At 39.5% G+C, this 19,197-nt stretch overlaps 1 protein-coding gene across 4 annotated transcripts in view; it reads right to left on the reverse strand.

Moving 5' to 3' along the window:
- Window positions 1-19,197, reverse strand: part of NFKB1 (nuclear factor kappa B subunit 1) — a 57,545-nt gene that overhangs the window by 15,300 nt on the left and 23,048 nt on the right. For 3 of the 4 annotated variants that reach the window (XM_038136292.1, XM_038136293.1, XM_038136291.1), the window contains exons 6-14: window positions 12,271-12,419; window positions 10,604-10,767; window positions 9,694-9,852; window positions 7,954-8,058; window positions 5,986-6,077; window positions 5,268-5,406; window positions 2,713-2,835; window positions 1,680-1,766; window positions 614-811 (exon numbers count right to left, since the gene is read on the reverse strand). In XM_038136292.1, the coding sequence (XP_037992220.1) occupies window positions 614-811; window positions 1,680-1,766; window positions 2,713-2,835; window positions 5,268-5,406; window positions 5,986-6,077; window positions 7,954-8,058; window positions 9,694-9,852; window positions 10,604-10,767; window positions 12,271-12,419 (1,216 nt within the window). The remainder of the gene's footprint in view (window positions 1-613; window positions 812-1,679; window positions 1,767-2,712; window positions 2,836-5,267; window positions 5,407-5,985; window positions 6,078-7,953; window positions 8,059-9,693; window positions 9,853-10,603; window positions 10,768-12,270; window positions 12,420-19,197) is intronic. The other variant, XM_038136294.1, reaches the window with a different exon arrangement.

Raw genomic sequence — 19,197 nt, forward strand, 5'->3', positions numbered from 1 at the left:
AAAAATACCAGGAACTGTATAACCACATATTAATGGTCTACAAAGCTACAAATATATGAAAAATACATAAAAAGCAAAAATTTTTAGGCATTAGTTTGATGTGTAACACTTTGCTACTGCAGTTATTTTACTGTGTACTTGCCAAATGGAAACAGGTACCTTTACATTTTAAATTCAAACCAATAATGGTACTTTGCAGCAGTTCAGCAGTGTTGCAGGGAAGACCTACTGCAAGTCACTAACATCCATTAACTCATCCACTAAAGTCTCTCAGATATCAAAAGGCAAGTCAGCTGCCGAGTTGTATTCCCTGTGCCTTCACTGCTTGCAGCTTCCTTCCTCACACAAGTGTATTCAAAGGCAGTGTTAAACATGCCCAGCAGGCAAAGATGTCTCATCTCCTTGCATGACCAGCAGAAGCTCAAGTGTCCAGTGGCAGTAGGAAGGTAAAAGTAGGAAGGTAAAAGCTACACTACTAGGTATGGGGATGGACCTTAGAGCTTGGGGAATTTTCATGTTCTGAAAACAGCAAACATATATTTTTGGAGTTTCCAAACCTTTAATGCTTGCTTTGCAGTTTGATTTACCCTAAATGCATTTATTTGTCACTTACCCTGCCACCTGCAATCTGCTTCCCTTACTTCAGTCTTACAGGAAAAACCAGAATCCTCCTTTTTCTCAGGAACAGCAGATGTTCTGCACTCAGTCCTCTCCATGGCTTCCATCTTCACATCACATTTCATGTCCTGTTGGTCATTTTGTTTATCACAGCTCTTTCTGTCTTGTTCAGCTGTGCACTTTGATAGACCTTCTAATAAAAAGTAGAATAATTAATGTCCAGTACTATTTCTTTTTTTAATACAAATGATAAAACTCAACTAGACAAAACCAAACCCTGATAAATTAATAAAAAAATTCACTTCAGTGTAAAACTTATCACTAAATTAATGAATCATGATATTCCAGATGCCAACACACATGGACAGACACAGTGATGTGACTTGCTGTAAAGTGATGATAAGTCTTTTGACAGCCTCTACTTTAGAAAGAAACTTTTATACACTACAATAGATTTACCTCTCTTTTCATGGTACAAGAATGTAAGTCTGAAGTACTCACACAAAATCTACCAGAATTACTCAGAAATATGTTTTTTCCTACCAGCGAATTCATCCCTGAGACTCTGGAAGTATCTACGGAGTGATCAACATGTACATCTGAAATTAGCTGCCTATTTTAGGAAGCCAAGAGTGTCCTTACTATTAACTTAATCTTTTCCATTGATTTCTCTGGGGCTACAGGGTAGTACCAGACTGTGGCAAAAAAGGAAGATACATTTTCTGTGGTCTAGTCCTTGGGTCATCTGTAATCAGCACATTCAAGCAAGCAAGAAGGCTGTTGCTTGAAACAATATACTGAATACAGAAGCATGTGGAGGGGTTTTGGTCACTGCTGCTCAGGACTGCACAGTAAAAAGAAACTACACTTTGAGAGGAAAAAAGAGAAGCAGGGCAGTATAGGCTACACAAACCCCTCTGCTGCCAGAGGTTTGAGAAGAGGCCCTGTCCAGCACACTCAGCTAGACCTGCCTGACACTTTGGCTCATACTGTAGAAAAAAATACAGGTCAAACTCAATTCAGCTGTTGGAAAAAAACCCAAACATTTATGCTGCTATTACCATGTTTCATGCCAGCATTGGACTTGGTTGTGCCAGGGAAATGCATCCCTCCAAAAGCAGAGTATCCATATGAAGGAAAACTGAACCCTAAAGAAAGGAGAAAGATTAAGAATCAATAGAATTACATCCTAACAACAATGAGAACACCATCAAGAACAACACTGAACCTAAAGAACTGAGATTTTGTTTTCTGCATACCTTCAGCTTTATTCCATCCAATTAATTTTCCAGGCTAAAGGTGAGCTCTCCCCATTCTTACTCATACAAAAATCCAAAGAAATTCTAGGTGGCTGGCTAGTGACACTCTCTATCCCAACATCCATAACACCACACAAATGTAGCATCGCTATGTCTTTCCTCTAAAACTCAACTGAGACATCACAAGCTGCCTCTGTGCTTTTGAATCTTTGTGATAACAACACATTTGTATTCTGGTGTTATGCTATAGGTGTGCTGCCAGCAACACATGTAGCAATTTGAAAACTGCTGCTCTATTCCCTGCTCTAAAAAAAGGGCTGTGGTTCAGGTGACATTTGCTGACCTATAGGTTTTTAATGCTCAGCTGCAAGAACCAAAGCAATGCTCTCATGATCCTGCATATCAGATGTACTCTGACTTTCACAGATACAGCACAGTAGAAAATTTACTAAAGAGTATCTCCAATTTTTTAACAGCTCTTTGCACTAACAGAGTTAATTTGCCAAATTCCAACTGTGGTCCAAGAAACAGTTCAGAACCTGTTTATTTTTAGACACCCAAAATGATAGTTAACTGAGCTGTCTCATGAATTTCAGCACCTCCAAGCCCTAGGATGCAAAAAAGCTTCCAAAGTGGGAAGGCAAATGGGATGAAGTGTTTAGGATAAGGAGATGCTTGACTGAATTGAGTAACAGTAGAATAAAGGCAACGGAGTCAGGTCGTACATGCCTAGGAGACAAAATCCTCTTTACATTTTAAAAAATCAGCATAAACATCTGTCCTGCTCTCAAAGTAGAATCCTCTTTCCCCTCTTTGCCCAAAACTGCTGCCTTACCAGAGCCAGCACCACCACCTGCCCCTCCATACATGCCACCACCTCCAGTGCCACTGCCTCCACCATAGCCATCGGAGAAGTTCGGCATGAGCTTCTGTCGTTTCCTTTGCACTTCTTCTTTATCTGGGATAGAAGGAACAGAAAGAATAGGGAGTCAGTCCTGCTGGTGGCAGGCACAGCACACACAGGGTGTGCATACAGAAAGCTTCACTACAGTTACTAGTCTATAAAGGAAAATGCAGAGTGTGGTAGAAGAGTCAACTTTCCTCAAGCTCCAAATAGCAGAAAATCTTTGGACATACTGGAGCAGAGAGAACTCCTCTGAGAACAAGCCAGTGCCAAGTCCCCAGTCAGGCCAGCAGCATCGCTTGGTCCTGCTTGGTCTCTTCAGCCACGTCCCTGCCTTGTGCTCAGACTCAGGGGACACATATGGAGATGTCCTGGGGGGCTCAGAGCTTCCTTCAAAAGTGTCTCGTGTACTGAGAGCCCTGGAGATCAGTGGCCCTGAAATTCTTCAGTGTCTAAGCCAAGTCATGAATCAGCCCAAGTGCTCCAAACCCCAAATTTGTTGAAGAAAATTTGCCTTTGGGGAATATAAGCACATGCTCTTCTTCCAAGCAAATCTGCTTCAGAAATGGAACTTTATCTGAGAATCACAAGGCACTTTTGAGCTTCAACAGTGCAGAGTACCTGCAGTGCCTTTTCAACTTTTGTTTAAGGGACGGCAAGAAATGGTGAAAACCGTGCTTGCTTGAAATGATTTACTTCAAATACCGTAGCAGCAGCTATAACAAAGACAACTTATTTTCAGGCAGGGATATATTACTGTCAAACCATGCTGAGTAGCAGGAGAAAAAAAAAAAGCCTAAATTTATTTTATAGTGTAAGTACAAAGTAAGACTTAGTAGCCCTGGAAAACAAAACACAAAGATTTAAAAGGACTATCCCAATGACTGGGGAAAGTGAAAATGCCATGACAAGAGCCATAAAAATAGGGATACAAACATTACATGGGTTAAAATCCAGTAAAGCTATTGAGAAAAGAAAAAAATATCATTCGCTTATTAAACCATTTAGTAGTTTTCAACAGGCATATGACAAAAAGAAATTTCATGCACAGGCACAGTCAGATTCCGATGAGACAGCTGAATACATGAGACAGTATACTGACATAGCCACGTGCATTGTTTCCAGGTAAACATGATGTGTAAGTATGTATGCATGCACACATCAGGCATACTCACACTGACGAGGAGAGAAAACCCTAGAGAGTAGTCTAGTCAGAGAAACACAAAAAATCCACATACATGGGTCTAAGTTTGTGGGAACATTTGCAACAAGGGAAAAATATAGTTCCTAAATGGTAATTTCATGATGAGGTTGTATAGGGGACCTGAAAATGTTGAATTAATTTTACTCAATTAAGAGGCACATAAAAAAGGTTTGCTTCAAATCTGGCAACTTTGCTCTGCAGCTGAACACTTCCCTTAACACTTGTGCAAGAGGTTCCTGAAATCATTACCAAGAAGAAATCCTCTGGCAGCTCTGGAAGCTTTTGTGAATTCATGCTTTATGCTATTTTATTCTAAGAGTTGTGAAGTAGACTCACTTGGACCACCACCACTCCCTCCTCAGCTGTCCTGAATCTCTCACCACTATTGCACATTTATTTTAGAGACTTTGACAGGGAATTGATTTCAACACGGCTCTACCTTCGGCACAGAAAACATTCAAGGTTAGAATTCAGGAGTGTAACCTGCAGGCAGGTAAACTCCTAAGCAGAAAGATAATTTTAATACAATGAAACACCAATTATGACTTGGGCCTCAAGGCATTTCCATATCATCAACATTATTGGCATTTAAAACCATGACTGCCAACGTCATTCCTGTCAAACATTTCAAATGCAGACTTCAAAGGGCACAGATCTGCTGATTAAACTTCTTTTCACCAATAATTTAGGAAGCAGATCCAATACTGACTATTCTTCTACTTCTTCTAAGCAACTAAAATTTTAAACAAGAGATTGAAACAGCATTTTCCCTGCTGGCACAAGATATGTCTTGGGCTTACTTAACTACTACAGGCAGTTGGAAAATACAGAAACATCAGTGACATTGGCATGATGGTAAAAGGTGAGAACTGCAAAATTTGTGCCTTTTCCACCAGGCACCAAAGAGGTTGTGGTTTAGGGTTTCATCTGAGAGTACTGACAGCAAAATCTCTTCAGGTATTATTTGGCAGAAACTCAGAGGAAGAGTGCCATCTACTGTATGAACAGGCATGTGTGCCTGGAGGGAATCTGCAAGGAACCAGCCTCAGAAAATACACATGGATTTACTGCCTACCAGTCCTACAACATCACCTACAAAACCCATTATAAACCTACCACACTCCATATTGACTCTGTCCAAAACAAGGAGGCAAATATATTTTCTAAAAATAACAGCTAAAACAAAAAAATTCCTCACCCAACCAGTTCTATCTTATGAAAACCATTCCTAGGGACCCTTCAGTTTCCATGCCCCATCTGTAGAACAGGTTTAATGAGTTACCTTTGATTTCTGGATAGTAGAGAAAAGGCTTTGGTTCACTTGTTTCTAGATCAGATTTCCTACGCAGTTGTACAAATACAGATGCTGGCTTTGTGATATTGACATCTCGGTATTTGGGTGTTTTGAACACAATAGCAAACTGTGAAGGAAACAAAGACAAGCATATCTGTCACAGAGCATGGCTTTTGACAACTTGGCTTTTACATTTGCACTATTTTGAAGATGTTAGTTTAGGGCTCGGGAGGCAAAAGTTCAGAGCAAAGGGCTGTTACAACAATAAACTTCCATTTTAGCTTTCAGTTTCACTTCTGAAGTTGACTCCTAGAGCCTTTTGGGAAAGACAGAACTGCCATGCTAAGTGCCACCACATCCCATATGTCAGTACTGCACATGTTTGTCCCCTCATCCTTTAGCATGTCTTCTGTGGCTTTCTCAGTGTGTTCACAGGAGCTCTCAGAGCTGTTTGTATGTCCCATCCCATTTTACAGGGGGTGCATGTTAAAGCAATGGGGCTTTCTCCTAATATCCTTGCACTGTATTCCTAGTCACCTTCCAGATGTCTTTAAAGAACTGTTCAATTTTTTGTTAGGAAGCAATGACTCAAAGAGGAGGTCACTATGAGATACAGATGCTTTTACATAGTTTACAAACTAGAATATAATCCTAGCTTACAGAGATGGGAGAATCATTAACAAAGGACAAATGCTCTGTTGCTTACCTGTCTATGTACATCCGTAGGAGAAAAATCTCCAAAGCCTTCCCACATACCACCATTCTCATCCTCTTCATAGAAACGTATTTGAATATCATCTGCAAAGAATGAAAGTAACACTCTGCGATGTTTGTGCATTTGCTTAACCTTTGGCTATGGTTATTTCAGATAAGTATCAACATGGTTACTTTTTGGCTGGATGAAAATACTACACAATACATCAATTATCTTTATCTGTTTTATGAAAACAGCAGAAATAACCCATTTCCAACATCAAATTTACATCGGCCTAATCCTAATGACTTCACTGAAGTTGCTATTTACTGAGCTGTAAAAAGAGAACTAGGTTCACATCATCTTCCTATTTTAGGGTTATAAAACATTCCAGAGGAGCCTTATTTGGAACAAACATGTAAGGAGGGGAGAACTTGAAGCGTGAAATGTAGAAACCACCCTCTCTCCTCCAACAGTTTCAGTTCAAAAAACTGCAGCAAAACCTGAAGTGCCACAGTTCAAGTTCCGCTTGCTGCTGGCAGAGTGCCACGGTGGAGCTGCAGCTCAGAGACTGGGGGGGTGTGAGCCAGCAGTGTGGCAGCAGGGATCCTTCACCCCCAAAAGGCACAGGTTAGAAACGTGGCATTTGGCTTCTGCTCCTCTGAACAAATTTTCTTTATTCTCTTTCCATTTATTTATTTATATTTTTAGGAAAAGCATCTCACTAGTAAATTCCTTCCACAGCACTCCTGTGAGAAAAAGCTAAGAAAAAGCCTATTGTCTTTTAGGGCAACTGATGCAGCACAGGCTTCTGTAGCAGACAGACTGCTTCCCCTGGTGCCCCACCTGCTATTCTCAAGACTGTGAACCACCACTTCCAGCCCTGCTGTCCTGCATGCTCAAGTTCCTTCAGGCAGGAGGTTTCTGAAGGCAGTGAGGTCAGGGGAAACCCCAGTCTGGCTGAGGGGAAACCCCACCTCAGGGCTTCCACTGAGTCAGACATTTATTTATTTATTTTGTGCGTAACAGTTATGTTTTATCTCAGTCCTCCTGATAGCAGAGGGTAGATGCACTATTAAAGGAAAATAGCTCTTTCAAAGTCCCTAAAAGCCCCCAAAGCTTTCTCTCTTCCCTAAGTGGTAGAAGGGCATTTAGAAGAAAGAGAGATGGAAAAGGACAGCCTGCACCAACAGAAAATGTCACAGTGGTTTTGACAACATGAGCAAGGACTGTTTCCAAATAGATGAGAACAGGGCACTCACTCCACTCTACCACGTAATCTACACTAGGGCATCCCAAATACTCCCTGTAGCTAAAAAATACAAAGGATCTCCCTCACTCCCATCTTTTTTCTTTTTCACTTAGCCCAAATATACCAAACCACATTTAACCATTATCTTCCAATAAAAAAATCAAAGTACCCTAATCCACACTGCCAAATGCTCTCACATTCAAAGCCACAAGAAGAGACTGAAAATGAACCTGTCTGAAGTACCTGTTTACACTGGGTAACCTCTACCAGAAGCATATACATAAAAGTGAAGTTAGCAGCAGCAGTGCTGAACACATTCAGCTCCCATCCATGGTTAACAGAGAATACTCATACTTACTCTTCACAATGAGGAACTTAATAATAAATCAGAAATTTTAGAATAATCCGGAGCAGATGTTAGTTAATGGAGTCAAACATTACCCAGCACCCACCACCCCCCAAAATTCCAGAACACATGCAAGGGCAGAAACTTGAGAAGAACAAAGATGATCACATGGTCTCTGTGGAGGTAAGAGAAGCTGAATTTGCTTTGCAATAGACTATTGTGATTTATTAAATCTCTGGACTGCTGCCTTGACTTCCAGAAAGTGCACCAGGATTTGTAAGCACTCAGCCTATCAGAGTGGAACACTAAAGAGAGCACAGGAGGCTTTATGTGTACTCCAGATGAACATCCTGGTGTGCTTCACAGTACTCATGACTCTTACCTTTCTGAACCTTGTCACAGAGCAGGTAAATCTCTTCCCCTCCTGTCACACACCCTGCTGTTCTGTCCATTCTTACAATTTTTAGGTTGGAGGCATTGGGAGCTTCTATTGAAAGGGAAGATGAAAAAAAAAAAAACCTGCTTACTTTTGTAACAAATTTAGACTTCAAAAAACAACAACCAAGCACAACACACAGAAATGCAATAGAAAGACAAGCTTCCAATACAACCTACCTGAATTTGTCTGTGTTTTTTCAAACATGAATAAATCAAGGGGTTTTCATATGAAAGACAATCTCATCTCTTCTAAGCTTTGACTGAATGGTGAACTACAAAACAAGGTCCCAGCCACTGCAGCACAATTACTGCACTAGCAAGGTAACCCAGCACTGAACTGCATCCAGCACCCTGCACTAGCACTCATTTTCTGACAACAGGGCTGTACAAGAGAATCTAACTTTTTCCTCCCTGCTTTCTGACAGAGTGACACTCTTGAGAGCTGTTTCCTGTTTCTTGCTATCTACAGTGCTTTGCTTTACACTGTGGCTTACTTGAAAGCATGCCAGTTTTTGGCCAGTGTACTGGGCAGTGATAAAAAAGCCCAGCTCCACAGATCCTAGTAGAGGCATCTACAGACAACTATTGGTCCTCAAGACAGAACTATCATCTGATAAGTGAGAGCGGCTGTGACAGGCAAGTTATGCTAACACAAGTTATGTCTGTTCTGCAAAGGCTTGAATGGTGCCAATGAAGTATCCAAAAAAAAAAAAAAAAACCCAAACAAAACCCAAGAAAGATCTTCTGAAATTAGCAATCAACAATTCAACAATTCACCTTGGGAGATCAGAAACTAGTAACTGACATCTGTGTGGCAACTTACAATAGCAGAAACATGCATCCAAAATGTGACCTTTGTTTGTCTCCTTAGTTTAGGACAAAATTTTTGACCTACATTGCCCAGTTAACAGCAAGGCACAGACTATAGCAGAACAGTTGCATTTAGTACCTTTTGATCTAGACTTTGCCCTTAAAAAGCAATAATATAGACATGACTGATGCACAAAGGAAAAAAAAGGTACTTTTCCTGAGTCATTACAGAATGACTATCAAGAACATGGGATCCCACAGACTCAGGAAGGAAAATTCAGGCAGCAGAAAGAGTTCAAGTAAGATGAGTCACTATAATTTAACAGCATAGGGGAAAACATGAAGTGAAAAAATTCTCTTAGAAAAAAGACAAATAGAGGAATGCTCTAAAAATACTGACAGGTCTAAAGGAAATGGTTGCATTATCTTTTAAAATATGGACAAGCAGATGGTCTGCAAAACTGAAAGGTGTCAAATTCTCAACAAAGATAGAAGCAAAATAATTTTTTTCCTCACATCTCGTGTAATAATGCTTTGTCACAGAAAGCAACTGAAAACCTTTCAAAATTCAAGCCCTTCTTATGGATATAGAGAGAACTTACAAAATCTTCATAATAAAAGCAGCAGGATTAAACATGCTAACAGCAAAATAAAATCTCCCTCTATGGCTTACATCACTATCTGTTAAAACCAGAATGATATTGTATGTCCATGGACAGACATGGGGCTCATTATCCACGGGATCCTTGTTTTTCATCAAATACCAGGCAGGGAGGGCTAGATGAGTCTATGTACAGCGATATCTACCTGTCATTTCTGTGTGAACAAAAGCCTGCTCCTAATTTAAAAACTGATTACAACCAAATATACTTACTGCTGTCATATATTGCATCTGATATAACGGGATCAAGTTTGCGTGTGAAGCTGCCGTTGCTGTCGGGAAGGAAGGCTGTGAACATGAGGCGCACCACGCTGAGATCCATCTCCTTGGTCTGCTGTATGGCTGCCTGGCGGATGATTTCTCTTTCCCGTTCTGGAATCGACAGACAGAGGAATTAAAGCAAAGGGTAGGGCATCCTTAACAAAACTGAGAGAACAAACAAATATCCAAAGGCATGGATAAGGAGGAAATGTCTTCTCTTGCATTTAGCATCCATTGGAAGTTATTCAAATTATACTGCGTTCATCTGACAGAATAAGATCTGCATCAGATCTTATTCAAGTTACACAATTAAAAGACAAAATTACAAAATTACTACTTTCTGTTCTCAATTTACAAAAGTTGCAAAAAGGATGGAGGCCACTCCTGAGGACACCTGAATTCCTGGTGTTACGAGTGATGAAAAGACAGCTGGCCCCTCTATACAGTACCTGAAAGCAACGCAGCCCACAGGTGTTACAGCAATATGGGTGAAACACAGCTGAATGAAACAGTGCTCTCAAAAGGAGGTCCCTAAGTTAATTAAGGATATCATGTCTTGCTGCAATAATTTAATGCACAATTACTCTATTTAAGAGCTTATTCAACAGCATAAGAGCAATGGAATACAAGTGCAGAGGTTGGTACAGGCAGTTGTGGAAGGAAGTCTCTCCATTCTCACATATGCATTGAGAGCAGACTGCTTTCAGATTCCCTAAAACAGGGCAACAATGCACCACCTCTTAAAAGCACATTGGCTGTTGTCCTACACAAGGTCTTTTTCCAGCTAGGAATCTATGTTTTCAGAAGCTCAGCCTGTTTTTAATAAAAGTCCAATTAAAACCAGGCCATCATTTTCACATACCAGTCAGCTGTCTGTCTTCGCATCCTTCTGCCTGCAGATAGCTGAGTTCTGGATGCACCAGGAGTCCTGGGTTATATCCCTTCTTGCAAGCATCTATCATGCGTGTTTCCAGAGTCTCAAACACTTTCTTCTTCGTGACATGAAGTATTCCAAGATTTGCAAACCTGTCAAATTTTGATTTGGGGAATGCTTTAGGCCAGACTTGTAGGCAGCCTTTCTCTTACCAGAGGCAGCTACACAACCCAAGTCTACAGAAGGACTCTACAGGCTTATTTAGGCCCTGTTAGTGTTTGAGGGAGAATTTTCCATCACGAAATATTCAGTCAAGATCACAAAACAAGTAAAATGTGCACCATTATATGACAGCGATCATATGGGTGCACTTTCCTATGGTATAAGTAGTAATCTGTCAGGTTTCAGACTTCCACTGGGAAAGCAACTAAAAAATGTTGGAAAATCTGGTAGTCACACTTTATTTCCTGTGTCTTAGCATTGACATTAATATGTCATTCTGTGTGTCTGTTAAGCAGAGCAACTGCTCAGAGTATGCTCCATCTGTTGAAAATGGTTTGGAGAGCAAGCTAAGAAGCTGAAAACAGTGCAGTATTTTACAATTAAAATATTTTAAGGAAGGATCTGGTCATTCTGCAAGACACTTTGGGTATCTATTTGAATGAAAATTTCCACAATACAAGGTGTGCTTCTGTAAAAATCTGCTGGCATATTGAAAAATCAATTAGATTTGGAAGTATGAAAACAAGACAATAACTCAATTTTCATGTGGGTCAAGTGAGGACAGGAAAGCTAGTTCTAAACATCTGATGAAAAACAAGACAGGTTAGAAAATGAGCCAAACTTTTCAAGATGAAAAGGAGCATTTGAAATGAAGCTATTTAAATTGTTGTGCGCGGTAAAGTCAGTGCACTGGGCTTGGACATCAAAAGTTACAGTTTAAAAGAATCTCTCTCTCCCAACCTTCTCAGCTTTTTTAACTTCATCATCTTCACCAACAAAGACATTCTTGAGATCACAGAACTAAAACTCACAGCCAGCATGAAACCTGATCTAAGCCTCAAAACACGGTTGGGAGCTTCAGCTCCATTTACCGATATAAACAATTATTCTTTCAAATTAAACAAGAACAGGCCAACTACAATTTCACTACAATCTTTCTGCTTTAAACTTTACAAGTTGGACTTATGCAGTATTTTCATGTTTATACCCGTCCTGCATTAATTTCAAATTTACTAATCCTATTTTCTTAATGCTTTCCATTACATTTCTACTGACAGGTTTCAATAGAAGTAAAATATTGATCAAAGAGGTAACAAAATGCTAACACTGATTTTAGTCCCTTCGCTGATGAAAACTCCTTTTAAAGAATGGACTTACAACACAAATTTAGACTGCACACCAAGAGATTAAAACTGTACAAATTCTAAGTAAAAAATTAGTTACTTAAATTTATTTAGCCTGCTTAGGGAAAATTCTACAAAGGTGAACAAAAACCCCATTAAATTTTCCATTTATGATACAAAAAAAACAGAGATCAGAGCGTGGAAACAACTGCTCCCCAGAGCTGCCTCTCAGGAGTATTTCTGTATTGCTTTTTAGAGTCTTGATGCTTCCCCCACAGTTCAGGTTTCCAGAGGAGCTCCCAGACTTACCCTACAACCATGTCCTTGGGTCCTGCCAGAACCGTGCACACTCCGTCTTCGCAGAATTTACCCACCAAGCTGTGAGCGTGTAAGTGGACGTATTTCCCATTAGTTACTAACTGGACAATTACTTTTGCAGGTCCAACATAATTGCAGATCTGTAAATTAATATAAAGAAAGTGGGATGGTATGCTTACTGTTTTTTAACAGTGGAACAAGTAATGATTCCAGGTAAATATTTTCTGTCAGTTAAGTACAATCGAGTTTATATAGGAGAAATGTGTATGCATTTCTTCATGAAATACAACTGGCAAACTAACCGTACCAGATCATTACTTTATTTTGCAATTAAACTTGATATGCAAATGGCAGAAGTACTGACCAAAAAAGCTAAAGGAAAGCCTCATCTGTTTCTTAAAACATGAATCTCACTTTTACACTCTGGCCATTTAGTCCACATGGCTGTCCTTAAGTTTCAATCAGTACATTGAATTCACAATAAACATTGTTACCCATTCAGAAGCATACAGAAAATTATACTAAAAACCCTGCATTGTTTTGTCCAATTCAGAAATACTTTAAAAATTACTTTTAAACATTATGATTATTTTAAAACATTTTGGCTGCTTTACAATGATTCTTCAGGTAGAGATTTTACAGCGAATAAATTCTATTTTAATAGGCATTTTGTTAGCTCAATGTACTTCATCAACACATATTACTCAGTCCAGTAAATATCTCCCTTAAGTGTACACCTAGGATTTTGCTGGACTAGAACTATGATAAACTGTGTGCTTTCTTTCATATACCCAACTCTGAAAGCCTACAAAGCCTTTTTTTTCCCCTTGCCACAGTTTCTAATCACCATACATTTTAAACAGCTTTTAATAAAAAACAATGCCTCAAAAACACATCTAAAATTACTAATAACATACCATACTGGTAAGTTATTTGCTTTACATATTCTTTATTTTCTTTCCTCACTCCAAGGCAGTAATACTCCACGGCTGTTATGGGTTATGCACCACTTTCAAATTATGCTGAACATAAAATTACCCCACATTTTAAAAAGCAAACATTACCTTACCTTCCAATTCATTTAATTAACCCTTTTATCAATGTTGGGCTTTTCCCCCTCCTCCTCTAATTTTTCTTCTAATTTGCCTTGGGCCAAGTTCTTTGTATTACAGCAGCATATAGATCTAATCAACCAAGGTATTAAAGGATCACGATAAACATTAAAGTGATGAATCAGTGATGAACTGAATATTTAAGGTTATATTGTTGATAAAATGCTGATAGCGAGGGATTGCCTCGATTTCACCACATTACTGAGTCCTGCTAGCTTCCTTCTCTCCAGTTAACCCCTCTCTTGAACCCATTCCATCACAGCTGAAACACTTTGCATATGTACAATGCGTGCCCTCCCTGCCTTCCTATTCACTGCTGAAAGCAAAAAAAATCCCAACCACGAAAAAGTTGTTCCAGGAGGAGCAGGTGTGCAAAAGCCCTCCCATTACCCACTCCTGCTAGTTAACTGTATAATACAGCAGTAATGTGCATTTTACAAGTGGCAGTTTCTAAAATACAAGACAGAGGGCTGATGCTTCCCTCCTGTTTCCACATGGAAATCTGGACTGAAACAGTACAGAGATGCAGGTTCATCACTACTGGACTATTTCTGCCATTTACCAGCAGGGAGAAAATTCTTTTGTACCTTTCACAAAGTCATCTGAAAATAAAAACGACTGCGTTTGGTGCTACAGTATGACACCACTACTGCTACAATTAACTTTTCAAAAAGGTAGCTTTAAAAAAATTATTTTCCTTTTACCCCTCACTCAATAAGCCTTTCCCTACTACAAAGCTCCCAGCACATCTGCAGTGCTATATTCACTATGAATAGCATCGATGTTCTGGTGTCACATCAGAAAAGTTCAAGACAATCCTCCATCAGCTGTAGAAACCACAGTGAAACTGGAGGCAGGACTGCTGCACGACAAGGACTTTCCAGCTCCTGCAAGCACAGCCCAGAACTGCAGTGGTAACCAGATTGCAATCTGCCCTGTTACTCAGCTCACCATGATCTTTGCAGTCTCTCCCTCTCGGGGAAAAACAAAAGGGTTCCTAAAACGTAATACCTTATATATAGGTCATAAGGCAAGAAAGAACTATTTTTGCCATCCAGTCTCATGTCCTATGCTGCAAAGGGGACAGAATGTCTCTGAACATCTTCTACCTTTATTTCTTATAGACAGACTTTCCTACTTGACTTTGAGTCATTTGGGGTAACTTGGTGCCCAGGAAAATAGTCTGAGTGGTTAAATATCCTTAAGTACCATAAATTAAGTCTGAAATAGCTTTTCAATGTCCTGGAATCACACCACAATTTCAGAATAATTTTAAATTGATTCTGGCACTAAGGTATACCAGGAACTACCAGCTTTTGCACAGGAACTTAAGAAACACAGTCAAAGGCCTGAAAAGGTAGAAGGTATGTTACAATGCTGAACAGGGATTATGGTTTTGACACAAAACCGAACTCATCATGAAGGGGAGATAGCGTGTGGATGTTGTAAGGCTCAAAATCAGAGCTGTGATCCAAAAAACAGCTACTGAACTTCAAATTAAAGGTGAGCGGAAAAAAGAAAAGAAGAAGTTCCTGGGCAGAGTATAGCTGTAATACTTGATTACATCCTGTACCTGCAGCAGCACTCAATTGATCTGATAAAGTTAAAAGGCTGCAGGCTTACATTTATCTGCTCTTTCTGTTTGAGAGATTTGCCTGAAAGATTAAAAGGACCCTGTGAACTCGAAATTAAGTCAATTTCAAAACAAGAGTAGAAAGTTTTTTCAGTTATTTCATGTCCTCCTGCAATCCAGATCCCAGCCAATTTTTATAGGTTCCAAAACTTTACAAGAACATTTTCATACTTCAAAGTGTTTTTCCCAGTTACTCTTACAAGCAAGAAAAGGAACCAATTGGTCAACAACAGGAGCAAATGATGAAAAAGACCATGTTAAAGCTATAACACCAGCATTACAAAAACACCTATTTCTCCTTCCAATCCCTTTGTTAAAACAACTGCAGCCCCAGCCCTGCCTGTCCTTCAGAGTGTCACTACTGCTGTCCCAGGCATGTACAAGAAGTGTTCCAATGATGAGGCCTCACTCACTCTTTATAAACAGCCTGTTTTTACACAGCAGTATCTCTCTCTTTTTCAGTTGCTAATTAAAGACAAAATATTCAGATGTGGTACCAATCGTGTAGGCAACTGAGTACTTGTAGGCAACTGAGTACTTGCTTATAGACTTGAGAAAAAGCCATGTAAAGTAATTTAAACCAATGGGAGCTGAAGATCTGATCCTCTGACTGTGAGGTCACTCTAGTGGCAAAAAATACGGAGCTTCTAAAGAGATTCTGTGCCTCTTATTCAGCTAAATCAGCCTTACCAGTAAAAAGCTCAAATCTCACTGAATTTGGTTCAGTAGATTTTTAAGAGAGGTAAAGATTTATACCAAAGAGTCTGCCCATTCTTGTCCCATGTTTATTCCTTCATTCAGCTGTTAGGTGATTTTTTTGACTTGTAATCAGCAATCTATATCACTTTACATTTAATTCCTATTGGGGGCAGGGGAAAAGCAAATAAATATGCTCCTTTTGTCACCAAGGCTCATCAGCAAAGTAATTTCCCATAAATTCTCCTCCTGAACTCAAAGTAAATGTGCTAAAATCCCTGATTTCTGGAACTCTTATCTCCAAACTGAGGTATAACTTGGGATAACCCCAGGACCGACTGGCTGGGCAGCTCTGTTGGTGTGCCTGGGTTCAGAGCTGCCTAACTGGTGTGCAGCTCAGTTCACAAGCCAAAGTGCTCTGTTCCCAAACTCTTGTGCAGAGAGATGGTGCTCTTTAGCTCAGGCACACCTCTCAACTCGGGGCTGGAGCTCATTTACATCTAGCTCACAAAGAACACTGAACTAAAGACTGCAGCCACCCACGTAGATTTGCCCCCGAGGAGATGAAAATTCAGGACATTTCCTTCACTCTGCTGTTTTCAGCAAGTTCTTGTCACACCTAAAACTGGATCAAGTGCCCCAGTGTAAAACATGGATCTGCCCACACTAACAGCAGCATGCAAGATCAGGACACACATGATAAACGTGTAAGGCCAGTGGAAATTTTCTGCTCGAGTTTTCACACATTTTTTCAAATATATAAAACCCAAGCAAATTATAAATAAAAAAAAATTAGATAGTTAAGTATGCTGGTGATAACATCAGACTTTGCTGGTTTATCCTTTCTTTTTATACAACTGATTGCTTTCTCCCCTGGACAAAAAAGTAATGATGAATAAGCAGTTCAGCAGCTTTTATTTCAACTGTTCTAGACAGTAAAGTTTTCCAGCACTGTGTTACTTACACTAAGTGGATGAAAATGAAATTTAAATGGAAAATTTTAGGTTGAAATCATAAAACATAACTTCATTGTAACATATTTATTATCTACAACTTCTCAGCTCTCCATAATGACATGCAAAGTTATATAGAATCCTCTGAATATGCAAGATGTTTTCCACATATTAAGATTACTCTTAGCAAAGACAGGGCTAAGCAAAGGAACATAATTCCACAAATCACTACGATAAATTAATCCCATTTTTGATATTATAGAACAACATACACTGTTATCTAGACTCCATTAGTCAGGACTGTTCCATAAAACAAGAGGTTTTACTCCAATTCCACCTTGCTGGCCAGTGCAGATTTGTTTCAAGTGTAAAGACTGGCATTACAGAACTGCCACATTAACTCCTGACCTACACCACCTACTAATATACTATATAGGGAGAGGTTAAACACGTCATTAAATACCAAAACACCTTGCTTAGAGACATAGCAAAGTCTTCAAAACTCCAGCCTTTATGTGAGAGATTTGTATTGATGTGTTCCAGCTTAGTTACAAGTTAGTGACAGTGCAGGGAGGAAAAAAAAAAACAAAGGGTGAAACTGAACAGTTCACATTATGCAAGAGGTCACACCCCATAAATGTGTTTTTGTTTTGGCCTCCAATCCATCATCCTGAGAAAACAGAACAGGGAGACTGCAATGGTTTTTTGTGCACTGAGGATGTGATTTCAGGACATCCCATGGTAGCTACTAGTAAATTTGGAGAGAATTGGCCAAACTCTCCCAAAGCAGTGAGCTGCACTGACCATGCCATGGCCAAGGGTTTAAAGATCTGTCACAAAACCTCCTTTTTTTACAGTATAGCCAAAGCTCATGCTACTGTCCTTTCACTGCACTGTGATCAAATAATGTAGGTTTTATAGTGAAAACACTGGCACAAGAGTGAAAAAAAAACCACCACCAAAAAACAAAAAATAAAATTTAAAAAACCAAACCAAAACAAAAAACCCCAACACAACAAAAAATTGCGATTTTCAATTGTGCTCCGCTCAGTTACAACAAAGTGAGCACATTCTGACAAAACACAGAAAAGACTTACAGGAAAAGGTGTGAAACACTTCTGTCTTTCCTGGCACCACTTGAATCAAGAACAGGCACTAACAAGCAATGGCCTTGAGGAATTTACTTGTGTTCCTTTGCCAGCCTCTCCCAGCAGGTGTTGCCATGTGGGGATTTGTACTAGGGAAAAAACCCAGATGCACACAGTAGGATGGGAGGGAAGGGAAGGGATGTGTCTGTGTGTGTGTAAACTCTAGATGAAATTAAAAAGTGCTAATCAATGAAATTAGAAGGTTTGATAGAAAGCCAAAGAACACTCTGCTTTCTAGTTTGCTCAAGGAGAAATTCCATTTCCCGTAGAACTCCTTGTCATGCTATTGTGTGACCTACCACACCTTTATAAAGTATCACTTGTATTAATATCATTACAGATTGGATCACAATCCAAAGATCTGGCTCAGCTGAAGTGAATGATTTTATATCTGAACATTCCAGTGAAATTTCATTCATCGGTTCATCATTACTGTCAAAATTGGAAAGAGAAAAGCAAGTAGATCATTTGCCTGGGCTAGTAATTTTTCCTAAGAGTTTTGCAAGGCTATATGAAATCAGCTTTCCCAGCTTCTTCTCAATTCACAAGATTATGAGCCTAGGCTACCTGAGCCAGAGCTGATTATTTTCCATTATGTTATGCTTATACTGGTTCATTAGGAGATGCAACTGTTCCAAACTCCAGCCTTTCCCAAGAACTGCAGATGAATTACACACACACACTGAGGAGAACAACCAGGAGTGGCACACACCAAGGCAGAGGTTTATTGCTTGCCACTCTTTCCTCCCCTTCTTTCCCCATAAAGGAGTAAGAGAGCACCAGAATTAGAATACATTAAGAAATAACACCAGAGTTAGAATATAACCCTGCTCCTCATGAGAATTTGCAGTGCACCAGTTTAAAGATGTAATGCAATAAGAAGACCAAGGCTTGCATTTAACTTAAAAAGAATACTGAAAAGACACAGTGTAGCTTTTCCACACTTCCACAGAAAAAAAAAATTGCTGCAAGAAACATAGGCAAAGACAATTCTCCAGTCCCAGAATGATTAATCACTTTTCTAATATTCATACTGTGCCTCCATAGAACATTTCTTTGATTAACATATTTGAATTTTTTTTTTCCGGGGGGGGGGAAAAACCTACAAAAAAAGTTCAGTGAACACCTGAACATAACACTGTTCCTATTCAAATGAGCAGCTCTACATTGACTTTAAAGGAATGCAGTTCCTAAGAATGGAGTATCCTCGAGATATTGAATAAGGAGTAACATGAACAGAAAAAAAGGGAAAACTTGGTAAATAGCAGTGGAATAATTAAGTGGAATAACTAAGCAGACTCATGCTTTGCAAAGGAAATGGAGCAACTGAGCAGCCCAAGCCTCGCTCAAACTGCACCGTAAGGAAGGGATCCATT

The sequence above is a fragment of the Motacilla alba genome, chromosome 4, assembly GCF_015832195.1.
Source record: "Motacilla alba alba isolate MOTALB_02 chromosome 4, Motacilla_alba_V1.0_pri, whole genome shotgun sequence".
In the NCBI taxonomy this organism is placed as follows: domain Eukaryota; kingdom Metazoa; phylum Chordata; class Aves; order Passeriformes; family Motacillidae; genus Motacilla; species Motacilla alba.